Here is a 27732-nt window from a genome sequence, read left to right on the forward strand (position 1 = left end):
TGCTTGTCGCACTGATGGTCCAGGTTCGATTCCCCACATGGGTACAATGTATGAAGCCCATTCCTGGTGTCCCCAACCTACTCATTCACTCACAACTTACCCGTGAAGATACGGGTTAGAATAGGTCTTCAGCAACCCATGCTTGCCATAAGAGGTGACAAACAGGATCGGTTGGTCAGGCTTGCTGACTTGGTTGATGCATGTTATCGTATCCCAATTGCATTGATCGATGATCATGATGTAAATCACTGGATTGTGTGGTCCAGACTTGATTATGTACAGACCGCTGTCAAATAGCTGGAGTATTGCCGAGTGCGGCGTTAAACAACAAACTAAAAAATACTCACAAATAAATGATGTCCTCATCCTTGTTAACATTTCTATACATTGTGCAGGATTAAAAGCAAGTTTACCCTAAGTGTAATCGAAACACGATTCAGAATTTGTTGCGCAAGTTAAGAAATATTTGGATGTTATCCTAATATGATCAACACCATGGAGAGCAATTACATCCACCTTGGTTCTAATATGTACATGTGACTTTGTCACTGTGACAGCAAGTAGTTGTTGGTGTTGGTGTTGCTGTTGGTGTTGGTGTAAGCGTCTTCAATTAACCACTGTTAATATGTACAGCACTGTTTAAACAGAACGTGGCATGTTTTGACATGCAAGTCAAGTATGGTTTTCTTGTGTTTTGGTTCACAGTGTCAATTGTGTTGTTAGGTTTATTTGTGATGAAGATTGTATGGATTTTGGTGCGGTAATGAAGTGCGTTTATTCAGTCCAGTTGGAGTTGTGGTAGAAACCTGGAGAGTTCTTTTCATAATTATCAAACTATCTCTTCATTTATCAATGTAAGGAGATTTTTTATTTTTTATATATTTAAAAAAAATTATTTTTATTATTATTATTATTATTATTATTATTATTATTATTATTATTATTAAGGAGATTTATTAGTTCTTTATTACAGTTTCAACCACCAGGTGTCTGACCTGTATAAAGAGGTTTATTAGTTCATTAGAATTCCAGAAATTGTGTTCTTCAAAATAAAGAAATTGACATCCATAGATTCTCTTCCTTATTATTACTGTTGTTTCTACCACCAGGTTCTGTGACCTGCTGTGTTAAAGAGATTTATTAGTTCGTTATTACTGTTTTTACCACCAGGTGTTCCAGTTCCCCGAGTTCGGCAAGTATATGAAGAACTACCAGGTGGCTGTGACCACCATACACAGGTGCTCCCAGGAAAACCCCCAATTCCAGGAGATCGCAGGGGTGAGTCAAGTTATTTTAAAAATACGAATACAAATGTGTCTTTTGGGACTTGCCTTTTGCAATGAAGAGAGATCTGGTTTCCTTTCATCCCCATTACATTACCGCTGCTTTCAGAAATCTGAAATCTGCCCCATAACTCTCACTCTCTGCACTCCTACTTTTAGTAGACTCTAAAATTCTGTCTCAATAAGTTCCTACTTTTAGTATACCCCAGAAATCTGTCTCTATATACTCCTACTTTTAGTATATACCCTAGAATTCTGTTTCAATATGTCCCTACTTTTAGTAGAGCCTATTTAGTGCTACTTTTAGTATACGCCCTAGAAATCTATTTCTATATACTCCTACTTTTAGTATATACCCTAGAATTCTGTCTCAATATGTTCCTCCTTGTAGTACAGCCCAGAAGTCTGTCTCTGTATACACCTACTTTTAGTATATACCCTATAAGTCTATTTCTATTAACTCCTACTTTTATATATACCCTATAAGTCTATTTCTATAAACTCCTACTTTTAGTATATACCCTATAAGTCTATTTCTATTAACTCCTACTTTTTGTATATACCCTATAAGTCTATTTCTATTAACTCCTACTTTTTGTAGACCCAAGAATTCTGTCTCAATATACTCCTACTTTTAGTAGAGCCCAGAATTCTGTCACCCGTGACTGCTACCTTTTATAGGGTATTCTTTCCTTATAGGGTATGAATTATGCAAACAGAATAATATCACTATGTAAATACTTTTCCTAACAAGGAAGTATTTGGGTTATATTGCGCTTGTTGTATAAAGGCTGTGTGGATACTTGCCCAGCTACCCCGTAGAGATTCCGGGTTAGAATAGATCCCCAGGAACCTTTGCTGGTCGTAAAAGGCGACCAAGTGGATCGGGTGGTCAGGCCCAGTGACTTGGTTGAAGGCATGTCAATAACAATCACTGGATTGTCTGGTCCACAACCCGATTATTAACAGGTTGCCATTATATAGCTGGAATATTGATAACTGTAGTTTTGAACAACAAACACACACACACAAATAATCAATTTCCCAATATTGCCTCTGGTGTGAAACCAGGAAAGATTTATTCCAAACGCAAGTGTTGATATCTTTTATGAATCCGATTAGTAGTGATTACACCTGATTACTGACCAGGGCCCACTTGCGAAAGCGATCTTAGCGCTAAGATGATCGTAACTCCCATACTTTAACATAGGCTTATGATAGTCTTAGCGCTAAGATCGCTTTGTGCAGGGTGGTTCAGGACACATGAAGGATGATTTTAGCCACTTGACAAATGGCAATCTTGTGTTCTGGCTTTATTTTCCTTAATTCCCCAACCACTTTGTATGTGTGAGGAAAATGTCATGCTAAGTGCAGGGAAGTGATTTAGTTTTAACAGATGGTTATGTGAGAGTATTATGTGTGTATTATTTGTAATTCATACAGTTCAATGCTTACAGACCTGATTTAAATATACTTCACATATTTAATACATGGTAACACAGAGGTAGGGAACTTCCTTGATGATAATAACAGCTGAAAAGCATTGAATCTTGCTTAACCAGTGCTTTATTTAGTCTGTTCTGACACATACATAATTTGAAATAAATACAAAACAGGTAATTAGTTTGCCAATAATACCATCCCTTAACAACAGATGTTTACAACCAAGGAAAAGTTTTAAGGAAATGTTACATGGTTGGTTCTCAATTGACCATTGTCTCCATCGACCACATAAGATTCTGTGTTAGAATTAGGTGAGGTGAGGTGAAATTGAGTTTAACGTCGTGTCCAAGATTATTGCACTTATATAGCGACGTGCATGCACGTGTATGTGTGTGTGTGGCTGCTTGTACTAGTCCGGACTGATGCCGATTTATAGTGCTAGCTCACTGAGATACCATGCCGCAGTTTAACATGAATACCCCACTCAGACACAGTATACTGACTCCGAGCCGACCAGTCCTTGTTTTAGCCCCTTAATGCCGAGCGCCAGACAGGGTAACAACAAGTACAATCTTTTAACGTCTTTTTGTATGACGCGGCCCGGGATCGAACCCTGGACCTTCCGCTCTCCGGGCGGACGCTCTACCACAAGACCACGGAGGCGGTCGTTAGAATTAGGCCCTAGCAACCTATGCTGGTCATAAGAAGTGGCTTAATGGATGAGGTGGTCAGGCTCTGTGACTTGGCTGATTGTGTGTCATCATGCCGCGACGACACTGGATTGTCTGGTCCACGACATCATTGCTAGCTTCTTATTAATTTTTATCATTGCTCATAAAATTCCAAACCAGTTTTCGAAATGTAAATGGTTCATGATACAATTCAAAGCAACTGTTTTCACTACTGACATAATGTTTGGAACATGATGTTATTGTCAGCTTCTAATTTGATCACTGCTCATAGAATTTCAAACCAGTTTTAGGCATGGCCACCATGGCGGCCATATTGGAATTGTAAATTTGTCTAAGTTTTTAACAACACAGACAACATGATTGCTTTACAGTTAAGCTTTGAATAAATCTGTTATTATATTTGAGTATAAACATTTCCTTGAAAAGCCTTCACAATCACCAAAATTGCTTGAAAAGCCTTGAATTTGTACAAAAAGACATATACCGCCACGGTAATTGTTTTTTAAAGTATCAAAATTATGGCTTTTATTTATTTTATTTGTTGGTTGTGAAAGTAAATCTTGTTGGTAAATTTGTGGTGTTCAAACTGCTTCTTAGGTCTCACGACTAATATGTTGTATGCTGGCTTGAAATAATGTATTGATACACTGAGGCCAATAACCCAAATAAAAAAGCCTTGAAAATAATGGTTGAAAGCCTTGAAATGCTGTGAAAAAGTCGTGAATTTTAGTGTCTCATATCTTTATGAACCTTGATAATGTTTGTTTTCATTTCAGAAAGTGACATTCGGTTCTCATGCCAAAGAAGTAACAAATCTGGAAGGTATGTCTATGATGTGTGGTGGAGGTATTGAAACTATGTGCCTGGAAACTGAAGTCAGTCACATAAACACAACATGTGGGATTATCCTGCACACAGAAGCACTTTGGTGTATTACCTACTGTCTATTCAGTTCATTGTCTACTGTCTATTCAGTTCATTGTCTACTGTCTATTATGTTCATTGTCTACTTACTATTCAGTTCATTTTCTACTGACTATTCAGTTCATTGTCTACTGTCTTCAGTTCATTGTCTACTGTCTATTCAGTTCATTGTCTACTATTTTGTTCATGGTATACTGGCAATTCAGTTCATTGTCTACTGTCTATTCAGTTCATTGTCTACTGTCTATTCAGTTCATTGTCTACTATTTTGTTCATGGTATACTCGCTATTCAGTTCATTGTCTACTGACTATTCAGTTCATTGTCTACTGTCTGTTCAGTTCATTGTCTACTGACTATTCAGTTCATTGTCTACTGACTATTCAGTTCATTGTCTATTAATTAAGCTCTAAATTATGTAGTTTGTTTTCTAGTTATATTTGGAATGTTAAGAATATGTTTTGGAACTTTTCTAATTAAAAACTTTAGAAACAAATCTACTATGTGTATGTTGGCATTGTATGTGTAACATATGACATGTATTCACCTATTCTGCATCTTCTACAGATGCCCTGTTCAAGCCTGTTCAGAGAGTGCAGAGGAACGCCCTGGTCCTCCATGTAAGTATACCAAAAGTGTGGTCCAGTATTGACAAAATTACCAATTAGTCCGACTTTGACGGAAACCTGCGTACCATTTGACCCGTGAAGATCCGGGTTAGAATAGTTCTTCAGCATCCCATGCTTGTTGTACGAGGGATGATCGGGTGGTCTGGATTGACTGGTCCAGACTCACTTATTTACAGACCACTGTCATATGGCTGGAATATTGCTGAGTGTGGCGTTAAACAACAAACTAACACAAAGTAGACACAGTTTATAGATAACAATTTCTTTAGTAACTGTGAGTGAGTGAGTATGGTTTTACGCCGCTTTTAGCAATATTCCAGCAATATCACGGCGGGGGACACCAGAAATGGGCTTCACACATTGTACCCATGTCAGGAATCGAACCCTGGTCTTCGACGTGACGAGCTAACGCTTTAACCACTAGGCTCCCCGACCGCCCCTTAGTAACAGTAGGTGACGGAAGGTGACGTTTCGGTATAGATCCTTATACTGTTGTCATGCAAGACTGTCCATAAATTGTTTCTACTTTGTCATCCGTCAACTTCTATGTAATGCCGATCAAACAATTCAACAAACAAAAGTTAGCATCTCTCTGTGTTGTTGCAGGACCTGATCAAGTACACCCCCGAGGACCACGAGGACCACCGGCTGCTGAGGAAGGCCCTCGATCTGTCCCAGTACAACCTGGAGGAGATCTCCTCCACCATACGGGAGAGTGGAGCCCTGGTCAGTGCATGGATTACCTCCCCTTTATCATTTGCGAGCTCCTTCCCAGCGCGTGACATCTTCGTTACACTCTTGGTAACATCGCTGCCACACTTTGGGCGCGGCCATTACAAGAATCTTGAAATTTGCCCTCGAACCCCAAATGTAGTCACGTTCATACTTTTGTTTATGTCTTTGGGAATGCCATCATAGTTCATTTTGAAAAGGTTTACGACTGACCATGTTTTCCAGATGAATTTACTTTGTTGTTTGTATAATCAGATTTATTCGAGATTGCAGACTAACGGAAAATCAACCTACTTCTCCCTTACATTCTTACTTTATCAATTACGTGAAAGTGTTAATGAAACAGAAATTCAAATTGACAAACAAAGAAAGTAATTTAGCAGAGGTAAGTGTATTCGGCGTCACGACACTCGTCACTTGTTTGTAAACAGTCAATCGGCTGCAAGTTCAACTCCAAGCATGGTTGTGGTCATCTATCACTGTGGGGAGTTGATGACTGGTGGCAGCAATAGTAAAGAGAGCTCCGCGAACGGGATATCGCTGTGAGGAGCTTGTATCATTTGTTCCCAGGGGACATAACTCTGTTTTTCAGTTGATTTTCCCATAGAAAAGAGTAACTGCAGCTACTCCTGGTATCCAAATGCCATGCTATGAGAAGACGCTCTGTGTGATTTCTTTTTTGTATGATCATGCTGTTTGAGTCTACAGTTTCACTGGCTAATCATTTCAGATTGTTTTTGTAGCCGTGCTAATTTTATATTTTTTTATAATTTTTAGTTTTTCAGTTGCATTTTACCCGGCTTGCATAGTTCACTGCTGTACAAAGAAATGATGGCAACTTGACCAGAATGTAGTGAAGTGGTTCTTATTCCCATACCAATTTGCTGTGTACTTGAACATAAAGTAGCATTTTGTGATCTCCTGTATGCTACAGTTTATGTACTGAAAAAAATATCCATGATCCCTTATGTTTTTTGTTCAGAATATGACGTAAGCTGGACAACAGGTAACAGTTATTGTGTGTGTTACAGCCTCAGGAGAAGCGCCACCTGGTGAAGAGTAGTTTCCTGGTGGAGCTGGTGTCGGGTCAACGCAAGGTGCGCTACATCTTCCTCTTCAGCGACGTCCTCGTCTGCACCAAGAAGGACAACAACAGGTCAGTCTCCATCCCTGCATTTATTGGACCCGTGAAGATTCCGGGGTACAATAGGTCTTCAGCAACCCATGCTTGCCGTAAAAGGCGACTATGCTTGTTGTAAGAGGCGACTAACAGGATTGGGTGGTCAGGCTCGCTGACTTGGTTGATGCATGTCATCGATCCCAATTGCATGGATCGATGCTCATGATATCAATCACTGAATTGTCTGGCCCAGACTCGATTATTTACAGACCGCCGTCATATAGCTGGAATATTGCTGAGTGCGGCGTTAAACAACAAACAAACAAACAAACCAACCCTGCATTTATTTATACGAAAGACTGTAAAATGTCAAATTGGTAGTAACAGTTTCCCAATTTATGTTACGGTATTATGATATTTTAATCCTACTTGTGAATACCCTACCTCTATTACCTCATTGACTAATTCCCATAATTTGGCTTGTCATATTTTATCATAATAAGATCTTCATGTTGTCAAACGAAGTCACCATCAGTTATCAACTAGCTGTGCAAGTATTAGTGTCTTGCTTCCCTTCCCTTTTGTGCATACACAACGCAGCAAAGGTGATTTGTATTTTAGTTGTGACAGGATCAACAAGAGAGAAAAGGGCGTTTCTTACCTTGGCTATAAGGCATAGAATGCAGTGTTAAGATAAGGGACTGGCCATTTGCTATCCTGAGGGGAAGGGCCTTGGGTTTTGTTTGGAGACTTGATACATTATCAGCTACAGCTGCAAAGCCAGACATAATTTTATACCCCAGACCTAAAAGTCGGGGGTATATAGTTATACCAAGGTTCCGTCCGTCCGTCTGTCCATCTGAAAACTTTGTCTGCGCGATTTCTCTTAAACTATTCAGTGGATTCATCTCAAACTTAGTACATATGATCTGTGTCATATGGAGGGGTGCAGTCAAAAGAAAACCTTAACCCTATCCTAGCTATTTAATTTGAAACTACTGACACACTAGGCGGGTCGGGGGTATTAGTGAGCCACGCTCACTTTTGCCCTTGTTTTATTCAAAACTGTAAGTCGAAATGATTTTTTTTGGAAAAAAACCAGAAGAATTTATTCCGTTCTTTGATTCCAGTTCTTTTTCTTGTCCAGTTTAACACTAAGTTTGGAGTGTGATGGTGTACAGTTTTGTGATGCTTATCAATGGGATTTTCTTCCTTTCCAGGAAAGCCTCGAACTTTGACGTGAAGTGGATCATACCTCTGTGTAGACTCACAATAGACACACACTTTGACTACCAAGGTTGGTACACTTTCTTCCATCTATCATCTATGCGTCTCTCCATCATTTCATATCCATTCTTCCATCTATCCATCTCATCCTTCATCTATCCATCTCATCCTTTATCTATTGATTTTTCTATCTCGCCATCTATCCCTCTCTGCATTGATCATCTCTATTCTCCATTCTTCCATCTATCCATTCTACCATTTATCTATTCTTCAACTCTCATCTCTCCATCCTTCATCAGTTCATCTGTCCATTCTTTCATCTATCCATTCTTCAACTCTCACCTATCCATCCTTCATCAGTTCATCTAGCCATTCTTCCATCTATCCATTCTTCAACTCTCACCTATCCATCCTTCATCAGTTCATCTAGCCATTCTTCCATCTATCCATTCTTCAACTCTCATCTATCCATCCTTCATCAGTTCATCTAGCCATTCTTCCATCTATCCATTCTTCCATCTATCCATCCTTCAACTCTCGATCTAACCATTCATCAGTCATCTATCCATTCTTCCATCTAGCCATTCTTCAACTCTCATCTATCCATCCTTCATCAGTTCATCTATCAATTCTTCCATCTATCTATTCTTCAACTCTCATCTATCCATCCTTCATCAGTTCATCTATCCATTCTTCCATCTATCTATTCTTCAACTCTCATCTATCCATCCTTCATCAGTTCATCTATCCATTCTTCCATCTATCCATTCTTCCATCTATCCATCCTTCAACTCTCCATCTAACCATTCATCAGTCATCTATCCATTCTTCCATCTATCCATTCTTCAACTCTCCATCTCTCAATCCTTCATCAGTCATCTATCCATTCTTCCATCTATCCATTCTTCATCAGTCATCTATCTATTCTTCCGTACTCCATCTATCCATCCTTCATCAGTCCATCTAGCCATTCTTCCATTTATCCATCCTTCCATCTATCCGTCTTTATGCCTCTCCATCCTTCTGTCATTTTAAACATCAAATACTGCCATTCTGAGTACACCAGTACTTATGTGAAGGTCCAAAGGCTGTGTCTTTCATTTGCCGAAAAATAACGGACCAAGCCAATGTATTATGTTGCCAAGTTTTAGGCCACGCCACGCCACGCCACGCCACGCCACGCCACAGCCTTGTAATTCTTATAGATTTCTTTTACAATTTTAGATGATTTGAAACACAGTCATAAGGAGAATATCGAGGCGATGAAGAAGAAGATTGGACAGCTGAAGTCTGAGCTGAGAGATGAAGTAAAGTACGAGGAGGCAAGAGTGGTGAGTCACTTCACATAGCACTTCACTCTGGGAGTCACTTCACAGAGCACTTCACTCTGAGAGTCACAGAATAGGGAACATGACCGGAATACGGGAGTGGCATCCTTATAAATATATATTTGTTTGAAATCTTTTTAGACTTTTTTCCCCAGTACTTATAGATATGTTCAGCTGAACAAAAACAACATCTGAAAAGCAGGGTATTTTTATTCTGGCAAATACAAACTTGTTGTGTGAGGAACAGAAAGGCCATCTGCTCACCAGGTTTGTTTGTAAAATAAATCTGTAACAAGAACAATCTCATTAAAGTCAGATCTAAGTTCTTGCTGCCGCTAAACAAAGATCCCATTACGGGTCACGTCAGAACGACCTTTTGCGAACTTTGAGCGACCACTGAAATAACTAACAAGAAGTCGACATAAGCCAATTAGAAAGCAGTTTTCTCGGGCTTTACAGCACTCGTTTCAACCTGGCGACTTCCATTTCAGACTGCGCTTGAAAAATATGTTGACACAGTTCTCGATTAAAATTTTGAAAAATGAACAAACAAACATTCTGGAATGTCTAACATATGGTTGATATTGTATGGCAGTACTTGCCACGTACTGTGCACAGAAGCGAGAGATAGAAGATAATTTTGACGTATTCAGTCGTACGGGCTGTAATTGTCATTTGGATTACACAGTGTTAATGTTTTCGAGGTTGCATGATTAGAAAACACATTCCGACTGTCACTTTCATGAACTGGTAAGCAGCGCTTTGATTGGTCGGATGAAAGGTCGTTCTGAGGGATGTCCTCAGATCTTTGTTTATCGATAGCCAGAACTAAGACCTGATTCTAATGAGAAAGGTCTGGCGTTTGGTATCAGTGTGCCAACATTGTCTCTTGATCACCCTGACCTGCTCAGTGGTCTGGTGGTAGAGCGTCTGCCCCCAGCTGTGTCACACCGAAAAATGTTAAAAGGTGGTACTTTTTGTTACCCTGCCTGGCGCTCATCATTAAAGGGATGACACAAGGACTTGTTGGCTTGGAGTGACTGAGTTGTGTTTAACGCCGCTTTTATTAGTATTCCAGTTATATCGCAGCATGTCAGCTTAATGTGGGAGGAAAGCCCGAAGTGATGCAGGTCTCAGACCTTTACCACTTCGGTGAAACCCAGGAGCACGGTATGGTGCTGACAAACCTAGAATCATCATTGGGGCGAACCGGGATTCAAACCCACAATCATAGGTTTCTGGCATGCCCAAGGGAGGCAACTCTGCACATTGAATCGCGCCGCCTTAGACGACTGGGCCACCCTGATCCTGGTTGGCTTGGAGTTGGTATATAATGTATACTGTGTCTGAGTGGTGTATTCATGTCAAACTGCAGCATGGCATCTTAGTGAGCTTGCACTTAAAGACAAGGATTGCATCATGACAGGATCTCCCCCCATAACAAGACGAAATGTTGTGATATCATTGAAATATTCCTCGCAGCTGCTTTGTATCCCCAAGCCTCATCTCATGTTGTTGTGTTTCAGTCGAAGCACTGGTCCATCAGTGGGCTAGCTGCCGCCCGCAGTGTGGACAAGCTGAAGAGGAAGATCCATGAACTGGTAGGTCCTCAGAGGGACCATGCGCAGGGCTCATGGAGTGTCAGTGTTAGTAGGTACTCAGAGGGACCACGCGCAGGGCCCATGGAGCGTCAGTGTTAGTAGGTACTCAGAGGGACCACGCGCAGGGCCCATGGAGTGTCAGTGTTAGTAGGTACTTAGAGGGACCACGGGCAGGGCCCATGGAGTGTCAGTGTTAGTAGGTACTCAGAGGGACCACGCGCAGGGCTCATGGAGTGTCAGTGTTAGTAGGTACTCAGAGGGACCACGCGCAGGGCCCATGGAGTGTCAGTGTTAGTAGGTACTTAGAGGGACCACGGGCAGGGCCCATGGAGTGTCAGTGTTAGTAGGTACTCAGAGGGACCACGGGCAGGGCCCATGGAGCGTCAGTGTTAGTAGGTACTCAGAGGGACCACGCGCAGGGCTCATGGAGTGTCAGTGTTAGTAGGTACTCAGAGGGACCACGCGCAGGGCCCATGAAGTGTCAGTGTTAGTAGGTACTCAGAGGGACCACGCGCAGGGCTCATGGAGCGTCAGTGTTAGTAGGCACTCAGAGGGACCACGCGCAGGGCCCATGGAGTGTCAGTGTTAGTAGGTACTCAGAGGGACCACGCGCAGGGCCCATGGAGTGTCAGTGTTAGTAGGTACTCAGAAGGACCACGCGCAGGGCTCATGGAGTGTCAGTGTTAGTAGGTACTCAGAGGGACCACGCGCAGGGCACATGGAGTGTCAGTGTTAGTAGGTACTCAGAGGGACCACGGGCAGGGCCCATGGAGTGTCAGTGTTAGTAGGTACTCAGAGGGACCACGCGCAGGGCCCATGGAGTGTCAGTGTTGGACATGCGCACTGGTTTTCCTAAGTTGTGAACATCAATTACTTGCATCACATAAGTGAGTGATTGATTATGGTTTTACGCCGCTTTTAGCAATATTACAGCAATATCACGGCGGGAGACACCAGAAATGGGCTTCACACATTGTACCCATGTCGGGAATCGAACCCGGGTCTTCGGCGTGATGATCGAACGCTCTAACCACTCGGCTACCCCACCACCCCTGCATCACATAAGGCTTTCATCCATCACTTGAGAGTTATTCCCTGAAAAGCCATATTTAACCCAACTTGTTCTGGACCCATCCACTCGTACACTTCCTCACTCACCCATCCACACCTACTTTTACTCACCCCCCTCCCTGCACCTATCTTCAAGTGGTGTAATGATACGATGATGTAATTTGCCTGCCAAGTACTGTCTCAGGATATGAATCATATTGCACCCATAGTATCGGGATACGTATCGTATTGCAGCACCAGCATATTGTTACGTCTCTACCATATACCCACCAACTCAAAAATAACAATCCACCCTCACAAAGTCACTCTAAGACTCACCCATTCATTCATTCACTCACTCACTCACTCACTCAGTCTAAAACTCACCCACCCACCCTCACTCACCCACTAAATCACCCATTCTCTCTCTCAATGAAAAAAATTAAAAAATTCACTCACTCACTGAGTCAATGAGTAAACACTAAGAAGACCGATGAAGATCCTGGGTAGAATAGGTCTTCAGCAACCCATGCTTGCCGTAAAAGGCGACTATGCTTGTCGCAAGAGTCAACTAACGTGATTGGGTGGTCAGGCTCGCTGACTTGGTTGATGCATGTCATCATATCCCAATTGCGTGGACCGATGCTCATGATGTCAATCACTGGATTGTCTGGCCCAGACTCGATTATTTACAGACCGCCGTCATATAGCTGGAATATTGCCGAGTGCGGCGTTAAACAACAAACAACAAACAAAACAAAACAAAAACTCACTCACCCACTCACCCACCCACTCACTCACCCACTCACTCTCTTCTAACTCATGTTGTAGGAGGCCCAGCTGATCCTGCAACTGCCCAAGTTGGCGGTCAAGTTGACCCACGAGGGGGGGAAGGTCCACACCCTGCTGATGACCACCGACTACGAGAGGGAAGAATGGCTGGAGACCTTGACCTCGCTCTGTAGAAAATGTACGTTCAGGGAGGAAAATGTTGGAATCAGCATCAGATTGTCAGGATAAATGACAAAAAGTCGTTGTTGTACCCCAATGTTAACAATTAAAGATTTAGGGGTGCCATGAAATAAACTAATACAGCCAGGACCCTAGGTCCTTGTTTCCTAATTTTGACCACTGGATAATATATCAGTGAATAGACAGGACCTAGTATTTGGGTCACATCAGGGCCCACTTGCACAGAGTGATCTTAGCGCTAAGATGATCGTAACTCCCATACTTTAACATAGGCTTACAATAGTCTTAGCGCTAAGATTTCTTTGTGCAAGTGGGCCCAGGGATTTATCATTGATTCCAATGAGTGACCATGGCCAGAAGATTGGTTAAAGAAATGTATTTTGATTAAAATTTGGGATTTATTTCAAAGTTATTAATTTCCAAAATTCAGACGCATTTTAACATTGTGTTTCAGCATTGCATTCACTGCAATAATATATAACTAAGCAGTAAAGCCTTCTCCTCTGGACCCGTGAAGATTCCGGGGTAGAATAGGTCTTCAGCAACCCATGCTTGCCGTAAAAGGCGACCATGCTTGTCTTAAAGGGGGCTAATGGGATCGGGTGGTCCGGGCGGACGTTCTACCACTAGACCACGGAGGCGGTCTTTTGATGCAGGACTGTGGGAAGGTCTCGATAAATCCTTGCAGTTTATTGATACGAATTTCCACAAGATAACAAGATTGGCATACAAATTACTGCAGCATTGATCTTGGCAGAACCCAAACCGTAGACCATTACATTCTTTGGTTCAGTGATATGAATGTCACCAGGAAAGGCTGTTTGTCTGATGCTGATGGTGTTCTCATGTAGGTGGGCACGATGACCCAAGTCTGAGCACATATGAAGTACAGGAACTGGTCAACACCTCAAAAGCCCTACCTCAGGTCAACAAGTTCGGCTCTGTACTTATGCAGAAAGGTGAGCAGAATGTGCTGTGGAATTACGTCTGTGAGTTGCCCTGTGTGTAATCTTGGTTTGTATTGGTCCACAGCAACCTATGCTGGTCTGTGGGTTGCCCTGTGTGTAATCTTGGTTTGAATTGGTCCACAGCAACCTATGCTGGTCTGTGAGTTGCCCTGTGTGTAATCTTGGTTTGAATTGGTCCACAGCAACCTATGCTGGTCTTTGAGTTGCCCTGTGTGTAATCTTGGTTTGAATTGGTCCGCAGCAATCTATGCTGGTCTGCTAGTTGCCCTGTGTGTAATCTTGGTTTGAATTGGTCCACAGCAATCTATGCTGGTCTATGAGTTGCCCTGTGTGTCATCTTGGTTTGTATTGGTCCACAGTAAACTATGCTGGTCTGTGAGTTGCCCTGTCTGTAATCTTGGTTTGAATTGGTCCACAGCAATCTATGTTGGTCTGTGAGTTGCCCTGTCTGTAATCTTGGTTTGAATTGGTCCACAGCAACCTATGCTGGTCTGTGAGTTGCCCTGTCTGTAATCTTGGTTTGAATTGGTCCACAGCAACCTATGCTGGTCTGTGAGTTGCCCTGTGTGTAATCTTGGTTTGAATTGGTCCACAGCAACCTATACTGGTCTGTGAGTTGCCCTGTGTGTAATCTTGGTTTGAATTGGTCCACAGCCACCTATGCTGGTCTGTGAGTTGCCCTGTGTGTAATCTTGGTTTGAATTGGTCCACAGCAATCTATGTTGGAAGTGACCCTGACTTGGTTTATGTGTGTCATCATATCTCAATTGCATGGATTGATGCGCATGATGTCAATCATTGGATTGTCTGGTCCAGACTCGATTATTTACAGACCGCCGTCATATTGTTGGAATATTGGTGAGTGCGGCGTTAAACAACAAACAAACAAGAAGTGACCAAATGGATCTGGTGGTCAAGGTGGTGACTTGAATATGTACCTCGTACCCCAACGGCATTCGTTGCTCACAATATCAATCACTGGATTGTCTGGCCCAGACTTGATTATTAACAGGCCTCCTATAGCTGGAATGATGCTGAGAGCAGTGTATAGCAACACACACACGTGTAAGTTTCATCACTGAATCTTGTAAGTCTAATGGCATTTCAGGTTTCAATCCCTTCTGAACAGTTTCGACCTATGTGAGACTAAGCTACATGTCAGCATGATGGCTGTATAACCATGTCGAACCCACTTACTGATAGCCTGCTTGATAAAGGCACGAGCACCTGTACAGAAACGTTGCATTGAAGGTTTAAAGAACTTGAAATCCATCAGTCAACTCTGATACTTCAGCTTCTATATGCCACCCAAAGATATTTTATCAACATAATTGTGACGTTTATCATTCTTCATGGCATTCAGGGGCGGTCGGGTAGCCTAGTGGTTAAAGCCTTTGCTTGTCACGCCGAAGACCCGGGTTCGAATCCCGACATGGGTATAATGTGTGAAGCCCATTTCTGGTGTCCACCGCCGTGATATTGCTGGAAAATTGCTAAAAACGGCGTAAAACGCTCATGGCATTCATGTAACATATTAAACTTGGTATGGATGTTTGAGGTTCACAAATATTTCACTTTAATTTTTTTTATACTTATTGTTGTTTTACCTCTGAACAATTTCTAGGGTCAATGACCTGAAAAACATACATGGTGAATGTTGGTAATGTCTGCAGAGGATATTTTGTCATTTACTTAATTCATGAATGACAACAGTGTCAGTTTTAGAAGGACACAGAGGTTTTTGTGTGAGGTCATGCTGAGGTTGTCACTCTGTGTTACAGATGAGGAGGTGTTGAACGGGACTCTGAACGTCACGGTCCACAAACTGAACGGCCTGGTGACTCCTTGTGGTGAGTGTTGCTAGGCAATACCTGTCTGCTTCAGTAATTGTTCCTCAAATCTTTTAGAAAGACCCAAAATGCAACACATCAATAAAACGTTCCCTGAATCAGTAAGACAGCCCCAAAAGACAGCAATCAGTCAAACGTTCCCCTAATCTAATCCGCCCCAAAAAACATTACATTCTTAAAATAATTCTGCGAAAATGTTTAAGAGCCTCAAAAGACAAGACATCAATAAAATGTTACCCGAATCAGTAAAACAGCCCTAAAAAAGACAGCACATCAATAAAACAATTCCCCGATTCAGTAAAATAGCCCTAAGAAACACAGCACATCAATACCACATCAATAAAACAATTCCCCGATTCAGTAAAATAGCCCTAAGACAGATGGCACATGAGTAAAACAATTCTCTGAATAAGAAAAACAGTCCTAAGAAACACAGCACTGCAATACCACATCAATAAAACAATGACCCGAACCAGTAAAACAGCCCTTAGAAAGATGGCACATTAATAAAACAATTCCCTGAGTCAGTAAAACAGCCCTTAGAAAGACGGCACATTAATAAAACAATTCCTTGAATCAGCAAAACTACCCCAAATGACAACACATCGATAAAACTAAATTTCTTCGGTTTCAGACACCTACTGTTGTGTAGAGATGGACTCGTACGATCATTTCTTCATGAAGGCACGGACCAACATCTGTCCGACATCGGCAGACCCGGCGTGGGATGAGGACTTCGAGCTGGAGCTGGACGGGAGTCAGACACTCCGCGTGCTTGTGTACAAGAAGGTTGACAACAAGTCGGACAGGCTGCTAGGGAGAGGAGCTCTTGAGGTGAGAACTTGTTCCATTTTGCCCACGGTAAATTGATGTGTTTACGGTCAGGAGCATTTTGTTGTTGTTCAGATCACCAGTTTCACTAGCGTTCTTTCATTATATTTTAGCATTGACTTACGACAGCCATCGTGCTACATAACTCGTATACTTAACATAGACTTAAGACAGCTGTTGCACTACATAAGTCATGTACTTTAGTATAGACTTCCAACAGTTGGAGTTGTACGTAACTTATTTACTGAAACATAGGTTTATGAAAGCCATCGTGCTACGTAACTCATGCTTGAACATAGACTTGCGACAGTCGTAGCACTACGTAACCATATACTTAAACATAGATTTACAGGAGTCATATAGCAAGAACTGCTTTGTAACATGGGGAACTGCTTTCATGTGCTGTACATGTTTCATCTGTTAAAAAGGCACTGTAGATAATGGGAACAATGACTACATTGTGGTTTTCATCTTGAAGTTAGATATTAGTCCGAACAACGATCATTGTGATGTGTCTTCTGATTTCAGCTGTGTAAATCCTGGCTCAAGACAAATTTTCAAGAGAAGACAATTTCCATGAATGACGTAAGTACCATTTTGTAAGCAAACTTTTTTTTACAAGTGTTTTAAACATATCAGTTAAGAAAATCTCAGCATTGCAAGATTGGAAAGGACTCAGGTGATCAACCTCTAAAACAAACAAATGAACGTCCATTTCTTAGCTGTCTGCTGAGTCTGTGTGTCATGTACGGGGGTCGGGTAGCCTAGTGGTTAAAGCGTTCGCTCGTCACGCCGAAGACCCGGGTTTCATTCCCGACATGGGTACAATGTGTAAAGCCCATTTCAGGTTTCCCCCGTTGTGATATTGCTGGAATATTGCTAAAAGCGGTGTAATACTCACTCACTCACTCATGTGGGGGACATGGAAGGCCCAGTTGTCTGAGGGCGCCTCAATTTGCTGTGCAGAGTTGCGTCCCTTGGCATGCCAGAAACCCACGATTGTGGGTTCGACTCTCGGTTCACACAGATTCTGTTTCTAGGTTTGTCAGCACCATACCCGTGCCCATGGTTTCACCAAAGTGGTATTAGTCTCAGACCTGCATCACTTCGGGCTTGCCTCTCACATTAAGAGGTCACTCCGTGATATAACTGGAATACTGTTATGTTAAAAGTGCCATTAAGCCCAAACTCACTCACTCACTCACTCATTCACTGCGTGTCCTGTTCCAGGTGTCGTTGGTGATATCGGTGCGTCACACCCCAGCTAACCGCACGATGCGTCGGACTCCCTCCCAGCAGAAGACGGGGGTGTTCGGGGTGAAGATCAGCACGTCGGCTCGCCGCGAGGGGAAGACCGTTCCCTCCATCGTGACAGCCTGCATACAGGAAGTGGAGAAACGAGGCCTGGACGAAACAGGCATTTACCGAGTGTCAGGGGTCACGTCCGAGGTGCAGAGGTTGAAGAAGGCATTTGATAAAAGTAAGAAGCGTGAGAAAGAAAATGTAAAGGATTACAATTACTTTTACATTATTGAATGTTAAAAGACTTCTGAATTTGATAAAATAGGAGCTATAAAAAAATTGCAATTTAGAACAAAATTACAATTTTGGAATCGTAGATAAACCCTGTCAGTTTTGGCGTCCGTCTATGGCCCTCGAGATGCCATGGTGGTAGAGTGGATTCTAAGCATCTATGTGTGTGAAAGGGAAGATGAAATGGGTATTGAATGGCCACAATGGCTGCTGAGGAAAGGAAGGGGCTGGGATGTTTCTTAAAAATATCGTCTGACCTAGGAAAAATAGAAAATCAGCAATTATTGCTCCAGCTTTGAATAACCTATATGAGGTTTTTTAAAACAAGTCTCGAAGTGTGGTGTGCAGTATGCGGGGATTAAGACGGGTTGTCATGGACACGATATATAGCAGTGGGCATAATGCAGTACTCTATTCTTCTATTTTAAAAGTGAGTTAGGGAATATTGGAACGGAGTTGTCCACCCGGCAGTCTGTCCTTCTGGCTGTCCGTCCGTCCTTCTGGCCATCCGTCCGTCCTTCTGGCCATCCGTCCGTCCATCTGGTTCTCAAAGGGGACAAATTTTCTCAAAAAACATATAAGTCAGAAAAATGAATTTTTACACACTGATGTTACTGGTCATGATCTCAAATGAGTTCGAAAATTGGTGTCGCGAATTTATTTTTTACAGAGTAACAAGTTAGCTTATCTAATAAATACTGTAAATCGTGAAATTAATGCATCTCCAAATGAATACGCCTGCAGACCCCTAGCCAAAAATGCGACTCAATATCAATGCAACTCCTCCCACCCCACCCCATCCCCAGTTGAATGCTACATAACCTTACCTTAATCCAATCACACACAAACAGCACCGCTTATTAGCACTGAGTAAAGCACTTCTGTAATAACAATTAATAGTGTTTTCCTAAAAACAACACCCAGTTTATATGTTTCTTCTGTTGACTGGCATTCAGGAAGTTCAAACGCAAGATTATTGAACCAACAACAGTTCACTGCTTGGTGTGGTCATTGACGCCTAGTTTGACACGAGTGGGTAGAACTCTTGACCCCAGCAGTGATAACTCACTGGATGCCTATTATGTAATTACTATTCTTAAAATGACATTGTTATGTACTTGTTACGACTGCTGCTCAATAGACCGTGTTTGTGTTTATGTTCAAGTTGGTATTTCGGCTATCCAATCTACCAAATCAAAATCACATAAACAAACAAACATCCACCATACCCAGCTCCCTTAGTTCTCCTCCCCAACCCCATCGGCATCTATTCAAAATCTCAAAATTCCCAAATTCTATATAAGCAACCCCTAAAGCCCCCTCTTTGGTTGCACACACCACTTTCGCCCCTTTCGGAAACACATTAAATGGCCTGGCCGGGTCCGTGTGCGAAATACGCATCAGTCGGAAAGCGTACGTTAAATCTCCAAAGTAAGTAAGTAAGTCTGCTATCCAAAGTGTGCAGTGAGGCTGTCTTATTGTTGATGGTCCTTTGGAGACATAAATGCGAAGTTAATTAATGCAAGCAAAGACCACTCGCATTTTTCGCATTTAATTCACTCTCTCGTTAATTTCAAGATTTACAGTACTGATCAAGACATTACTTTCCAGATGTGCGATTAGGGACCTGTCACGTGACAGACTGCGACATCCACGCCGTCACAGGCATGCTAAAGCTGTACTTCCGTGAGCTGCCGGAACCTCTCTTCACAGAGGCCAACTACACAAACTTCGTGGAGTCACTACGTGAGTACTGCTCTTCTGTACATGTGACAGATCCTGTGGGGACTCTAGGTTAGATTTGGTCCCCGGCAACATGTGAAGGTCGTAAGAGCTGACTAAATGGAACGATTGGTCAGCCACAGTTACCCTGTGTCATCATACCCAAGTCTAGATGAGATGATGCTCATGATATCAATCACTGGTTTGTCTGGTCTGGAACTTGTGTCTTTGTTCATTTTGACAGTATATTATGTATTCATTAGACCACACTTTTAATTTATCTTTCACAGATTTATTCCAAGATCAGTGAAAATACAAATAAGTAGCTATGTCTTATTTATTTATTTATTTATTTATTTATTTATTTATTTATTTATTTATTTATTTATTTATTTATTTCACCACCATGGAGTTAAAACTGCAGCTGTCTTCTTGAATCACTGAAAGTGATGTGGACATGGTTTATATTTAACTTAAGGGGATCTTTGAGTCCTTGAGGTTTGCTGAGAATTTCATTTTAGGGATATCCGAAATGTTTGAACTTTTAACTTTGAGTTTATGACAGTGACCTATTGACTCCCATGGTTAATTTGGAACACTGAATAGATGTATTTATTTGGTAATGTTTTAATGTGATCGCTGCCCTCCACTTGCAGGGTTATCGGACAAGGAAGCTAAGGAGAAGTGCATGCTGGGACTCCTCCACAACCTCCCCGACGCCAACTACTACACCATCGTCACCCTGCTGGAGCATCTAGTCAGGTAGCCAGCATTGGTCACCGTCATGTCACTTACCCAGCACTGTCGGGGGTTGATTGATCCCCACACTGAAGGAATTCTTAAATAGTGAAATATTTTGTTGTGGACATTACATGATGTCATAGAGGTAGATCCACGAAACCATGAGCAAATTACTTCGCTGTGACAAGTCAGTACAATAAGCAGGGATCTGCGACTTTTGGAAAACAGATAACTTGAGGAGCGGATGACACCTTTTTTCCTTATCAATTTAATCCTCACATCTGTTAGGGACAGACAATTAGATAGATCTTGGGAGGGAGTGCTGAAATTTTTCCAGCATTTTTTAAAATTGAGGGGTCCAAAATATCAAAATCCTCTCTCAGATAATATTACTGCCTACAACATACTACATTTAGTTTTTGGAAGGAGGGGGTCCACACACACACACACACACACACACACACCACACCACACCACACCACACCACACCACACCACACCACACCTTCTGGATCCACCTATGCTAGGCGTTAAACAGCTTTCACTCCGTCACTCTAGTCTGCTATCAAGTAGCTAAAAGCAGCATGAAAAATCACATTTTTCTGTCATTTCAGAGTTGCAAAGAATGTGAAGGAGAACAAGATGACCATACACAACCTGGCAACTGTCCTTGGTCCGACCTTGCTTGCCCCAGCAGTTAAAGACACAACCACCAACCCGCTAGAAATGATGTCCAAAACCACAGAACAGGTGATGCTTCAGTCAGCCATTGTCAACTACTTCCTGTCCCTTGCTGCTCAAGGTCGTAGTCTCAGAAGGTCAGCTCAGGTCTAGGTCAAGGTCAACAAAATGTCACAGGTCAAGGACATGACCTTTGGAACAAGATTTCTTTTTGTGAAATACATTTCTCAACAAGATAGAATTTTGTTCATTAAAACCTTTTTTGTGTTGTTTGTATTGAAAGGGTGTAGTGACATTCAAACAAAAGGTTTGACTCAGTGTACTCTGTAATATATCCGAACTTTCCTTCCATGTTGAGACCAAAGATCCATGAAACATTCCATCATTAACTTCCAACATTGCAACACAGTAGTGACCTTGTCAGAGATGTCGGGAACAATAGTGTCCACAATGACGCAAGCAACGAGATGTGGAAGTCGGTTACAGAGAGAAATCACAGATGTGAAGTGTCAGGACCTCAGCCTTGTGAACTACTGTTGGCCATGGTTCTGGGCAGATGTAACAAGAGATTTTAGTGTGTGGCACTTTCTTTATTTATCACTGAAGATGACACCATGAAGCTGATCTGGGGATCAGTCATGACCTCATGGGAGGTGTAGGATGTTGGAGTAGAGAAGTGTCATGATGTCATGAAGTGTTGGCTGTTGGAGAAGAGAAGTGTCATGACGTTGTGAGGTGTAGGATGTTGGAGAAGAGAACTGTCATGATGTCATGAGGTGTTGGCTGTCAGACAACAGATTGTCATGACGTGAGGTGTTGGATGTTTAAAAACAGATGTCGTGAGGTGTTGGATATCTGAAAAGAGAACTGTCATGATGTCATGAGGTGTTGGCTGTCAGACAACAGATTGTCATCACGTGATATGTTGGATGTTTAAAAACAGATGTCGTGAGGTGTTGGAGAAGAGAAGTGTCATGTCATTTCTGAGAATTTAAGTTCCATGACGACATGTGACATGCAAGATGACAGAGAACTGAAGTGCCATGACGTGTGACATGCAAGGTGACAGAGAACTGAAGTGCCATGACGTGTGACATGCAAGGTGACAGTACTGAAGTGCCATGACGTGTGACATGCAAGGTGACAGTACTGAAGTGTTAAAAGGAGACTGCAGAAGGTGGATGGAAGATGAGGAGGAGCTGGGAACATGGTCAGACGTCGCTTGCCTTTGCCTTGCTAATGAATGTCTACCTACCCACTATGAGTGAACATGGCATGCTTTTCATAAGCATGTCTTGCCTGGTCTGGATCTGGACAAGTTTTATAAGTGATGAAGTGCTTTCCTTAGTAGGGGTTAGACAATGTTCGAGGAGCGACGTACCATGTTTGTAATCACAAGTGCTTCAACGTGCTGACTGCAAGGATTTTAGACATTGAAGACCAAGACTTGTTTCGTGTGTATTCCACCAATAGGCTGTTTTGGTCTGATTGTGCAACAAGATTTAAAACGTTTTATGATGTATCTGTCCAGGAGTACGGAAATCGAAGCCTTTCGATATTGCTACAGAGGAAACAACGCTATGCCTTTCCGGACGTTGTTTAAGACTCCTGTATTTTCCAGATTGTTTTAATTTGCAAATGAGCTTGCTATTTATTTGCCTTGCATGCATTGAAGCTATTTCTATGACATTTGATTGTTACAGTGTTGATGTGGCGTGTTTGATTGGAAAAACTGCCATAGGGCAGATATGCTTGATCTGCCTCTAGTCTTGGACTGCTAGCCAAGTGGCTGTGTGTTGTTACCAGTGTGTCTTTAACAGGTTGCTATGGAGACAGTTATGTCTGGAACGTGTTACCATGGTTTCGTGTGCTGTCATGTCTGACATGTTACCATGGTTACATGTAGGAGTTATGCAACAGGTAACAATGTTTTTTTGTGTTGTTTTGTCATTGACATGTTACCATGGTAACAGATGTATGTATCAGGATACCAATTTTAGTCATTTCACCATAGTTTCTTGGTTTGGATGAAACAGACGGATTACTGTATTTTAAGAGGAAAAGATGATAATTTTATTTAACTGTCCTTTATTTAAATCTAGTTGCCGTGTACTTTTGTTGTAGTATTTTAAGATTATTTTGAAGTCGATCTTTTGATCATTCCACGAAGCTTGTACAAAATAAAACCTTCAGAAGATTATGTAGAATGAAATTCTAGTAGATTGTAAAAAGTTGTATATTCTTGCCCAGTTGTAAATACAGGAGAAAATAGTCCACCAGAGGGGTAATAACAGATTTTCTTGAATTTTGCAAACCTGAAATCCAATATGAAAGCTAGCAAGTGTTCCCAACACCCTACAGTTGTAAGCTTAGTTAGACTGTGTACATATTTACTCCAAGCCCCGAGTTCTCGAAACAAACTAAGTTCAAAAACTGACTTAAGTCTGAACTTCTAAAACAAAACTGAGTCAATTTTTTGCTCACACTGAGTTAGAAACCAGGCAAAACTTTGGTTAAAAAGTTAGCCTACATGGCAACTTAAGTTTTAATTCAGACAAAAATGGCATTTGCTAATAGACATAAGCAGAGATCGAAGAGACAGGTTATTTCTAGGGGCTTACCGATCGTGACAACCCACTGCAATACGTATTGGATGAAGATTTATTCCTTAGATTTAGGTTTGGGGTGAAAACAATTCTATACATCATGTCACTCGTCCAACAGCTGAGTTTTTGCTGATATTGATTTGAGAAATGCTTTTGAGTTAAAAACTCAGCTGATATTTTTTGCACTCTCAGTTTGAGATTTAAGTAAAATTTTATTTTTGTTTCGAAAAATCGGGGCCAGAACGACTATGTTAGTGGGTAGACATGCTAATTATGATGTCCACACTCGTGACAATTCTAGTTCTTGATCAAGATATTCAAGTGCCAATGTGTTTGTGAGAATGTTTTCTGTCACAAAGTGTTGTTTAATTATGAAACCAATGTGTCCTCTGGTTATGCTTCATGTGTGTTTAGTCAGCAGAATATTGATGTGAGTATTTAATGTACAGTGAAACAGGTGCCCTGCCTATCCCAGCATGACTTGCTGTGTGGACACTGTTGTACAGAGGGGTGTACATAGGTCCTTGTGTCTACATCGTTGCTGCTGTAACAATACAGGTTACTGTAACAATACAGGTTACTGTAGTTGTGTTGTTTTTTCCTGGCTGTAGATAGTCCTGAGATAGGTTCACTGAAGCCCTGATAATGTTCTGATAATGGATAGACTTACAAAAGCCCTGGTAATGGATAGATTTACTGAAGCCCTGATAATGGATAGATTTACGAAAGCCCTGATAATGGATAGATTTACGAAAGCCCTGATAATGGATAGATTTACGAAAGCCCTGATAATGGATACTTTTAAAAAAGCTCTGACAATGCAAGATTTACGAAAGCCCTGATAATGGATAGACTTACTAAAGCCCTGATAATGGATAGATTTACGAAAGCCCTGATAATGGATAGATTTACTAAAGCCCTGATAATGGATAGATTTACAAAAGTTCTGATAATGGATAGATTTACTAAAGCCCTGATAATGGATAGATTTACGAAAGCCCTGATAATGGATACTTTTAAAAAAGCTCTGACAATGCAAGATTTACGAAAGCCCTGATAATGGATAGACTTACTAAAGCCCTGATAATGGATAGATTTACGAAAGCCCTGATAATGGATAGATTTACTAAAGCCCTGATAATGGATAGATTTACAAAAGTTCTGATAATGGATAGATTTACTAAAGCCCTGATAATGGATAGATTCACTAAAGCCCAGATAATGGATGTTTCACTAAAGCCATGATAATGGATGTTTCTCTAAAGCCCTGATAATTGATAGATTTACAAAAGCCCTGACAAAAGATAGATTTACTGGGACCAAAGTCTTTACCAGGTAACACAAACTCAGGTATGGAAACATTGTTGATGTGTTACATGGGCAAATCGACCGTCGGAATCTACTTTCAAATTATCAAAACAGGTATACCGGATGAAGTTTATCAGAAGTGTTAAGAAGAGAAAATAGTTACTAAATTGCAAGTATACATCCAAAGACCGTTGGCCTGTCCCACACAGTGAATACCCTGAAAGTATGTTTTAGTTAAAAGTATTGCAGTTACCATTGTAAGTATGTTTATAGGTGTGTTTTTATGTCATGTATGGCGGCAGTTACAACATGGGTGATTTATATATCTCTTTCTGAGAGTCACGTTGATGTTGCTGTTGCTGTTGCTGTTGCTGTCCCCCATGTGTACACGACCAGGGGTGTAGAGATACACGGTCTGTGATCCTGTTGTTTTCTTGTTATTGTCAAGATATACCGAACAAAAATATTTAGGGATCATAAATATTTTTTGGGATATTTTTTATGAAATTGTCATCACTAATAAAGAATATGCCCCAAAATATTCATGATCCCTAACTGTTTTGTTTTGTATAAGATCATTTTTTAACTGATTAACTTGCACACTACGAGGGAATGAATTATGTTTATTTGAGAAACCACCTGAGCCATTCCAAAAGAGAAAGAATTATTTAGATTTTGTTTGAAACTCTATGTTCTGCCATGTTCATCAGTGTTTCATGTTTTAAGAATTTAGTCCAAGAATCTCAAATTGGTGCTTTCATAACCACAAAGTAAGAAACTGTACCAGTTCGTGAATTCTGTTCTTAACATCTTCACGCCATTTGAAATTGATGGAATTTACAGAACCAAACTATTCATGCAAATTTCCATCATAATTCCAACTTAACATCATGCTGTGATTCTGTCCAGTTTCCCCAACATTATTCACATCCTTCATCACACAATCATCTCCATGTCTGTAGCAATGTTGGGAGGAAGACTTGAAGTTACTTTAACCTTTTTCTTTAAATTTTTCGTTTCTTTTGGGCAATTCAGAAAGTGATTTTAGCCCTGTGAACATCACTTGTTTGAACACAGGGAGCGAGGTAGTACACTGGATTGTGTGTTCCCTGTTCCTGACTATGACCTGGGTTTGATTCTTAAGATGAGCAGTGATGCAGCTACAATAGGGTCACAAATTACAGCCCTATTCACTTGGATCATGGGGATGTTGGAGATTTTATAAGCGCTTCGGGTAGAGATGATTTCACACTGTTTCCATTCACACGCTTCATCAGTGGACGGAGGTGGCCGAGTAGTTAAGGTCCTCTCTCTTCACAATGACCTGGGTTTGAATCCCTACATATGAAGCCTGAATCCACTGCTTAATGTGGCCTGACTATTGATAAGGTGGTGTAAAAACAAACCTCACATTCTTCTGATTGTAAACACCTTCAACTTACCCTCAGATCAGTCTTGTTATTAGGGCAGGGACGATACACCAACTGTGCGATCCGATACGTATCACGATACCTTGTACACGATCCGATACGTATCACAATACCTTGTACACGATCCGATACGTATCACAATACCTTGTACACGATCCGATACGTATCACAATACCTTGTACACCATCCGATACGTATCACAATACCTTGTACACGATCCGATACGTATCACGATACCTTGGATACGATTCGATATGTATCACGATACCTTGTACACAATCCCATATGTAACTTGATACCTTGTACACGATCTGATACGTATCACGATCCAATATGTATCACGATACCTTGTACACGATCCGATACGTATCACGACACCTTGTACACGATCCGATACGTATCACGACACCTTGTACACGATCCGATACGTATCACGATACCTTGTACACGATCCGATACGTATCACGATACCTTGTACACGATCCGATACGTATCACGATACCTTGTACACGATCCGATATGTATCACAATACTTGCATGTTCTCTTGTCTGTGGTGCGTAAGCCATCTTCTTCATAGACAGGGTCAAATACCTGGCACTCTGATGATTTACAGTAGGCAGTGTCAAGTATGGCGCAATGGATGAAAATATTAACTTTTTCAGAACTTATTTTCACTATTAATTAGTGTTTGGTGTAACACCATTAAAGTAAACATTTAAGGTATGAATCGATATTTTTTACTTAGTGTGCGACTGTGATTGATACTTTTATCGGGAAGTTAAATATCGCGATGCATCGGTGTATCGTCCCATCTCTACTTGTTATCGACTTATTCTGTATTAGATTGACTTACCTCACTCACTCTGTATTAGCTTCGGTCCCTGTCGTCAGTATTGTTTGTATTCAAATTCTAATCATCTGTAATTTTTGTGTAAATATTCATTTGTGTAATCTCCAAGCTTTCATTGTGCATCCAGGTAAATATATGTAAATACAATATGGACAAGTAATTCACAAGTGCAATGGTTTTAATGAATACTGTGTGACATGAATTTGATTATG

At 41.3% G+C, this 27732-nt stretch overlaps 1 protein-coding gene across 4 annotated transcripts in view; it reads left to right on the forward strand.

Annotated features, from left to right (window-relative positions):
* The window catches only part of LOC124137861 (breakpoint cluster region protein-like), a 100359-nt gene extending 73273 nt beyond the window's left edge, over nt 1–27086 (forward strand). For 2 of the 4 annotated variants that reach the window (XM_048385312.1, XM_048385313.1), the window contains 17 exons: nt 1171–1278; nt 4195–4240; nt 4909–4961; nt 5577–5696; nt 6734–6858; nt 8043–8119; nt 9274–9380; nt 10904–10978; nt 12860–12998; nt 13852–13959; nt 15750–15818; nt 16453–16652; nt 17178–17234; nt 17880–18129; nt 19794–19928; nt 20561–20666; nt 21259–27086. In XM_048385312.1, the coding sequence (XP_048241269.1) occupies nt 1171–1278; nt 4195–4240; nt 4909–4961; nt 5577–5696; nt 6734–6858; nt 8043–8119; nt 9274–9380; nt 10904–10978; nt 12860–12998; nt 13852–13959; nt 15750–15818; nt 16453–16652; nt 17178–17234; nt 17880–18129; nt 19794–19928; nt 20561–20666; nt 21259–21478 (1995 nt within the window). In that variant the 3' untranslated portion in view covers nt 21479–27086. The remainder of the gene's footprint in view (nt 1–1170; nt 1279–4194; nt 4241–4908; nt 4962–5576; nt 5697–6733; nt 6859–8042; nt 8120–9273; nt 9381–10903; nt 10979–12859; nt 12999–13851; nt 13960–15749; nt 15819–16452; nt 16653–17177; nt 17235–17879; nt 18130–19793; nt 19929–20560; nt 20667–21258) is intronic. The other 2 variants (XR_007218590.1, XR_007218591.1) reach the window with 2 other exon arrangements.
* The last annotated feature ends 646 nt before the right edge of the window (nt 27087–27732 follow it).

Source organism: Haliotis rufescens, unplaced genomic scaffold (assembly GCF_023055435.1).
Source record: "Haliotis rufescens isolate VD_foot unplaced genomic scaffold, xgHalRufe1.0.p SCAF_57, whole genome shotgun sequence".
In the NCBI taxonomy this organism is placed as follows: Eukaryota; Metazoa; Mollusca; class Gastropoda; order Lepetellida; family Haliotidae; genus Haliotis; species Haliotis rufescens.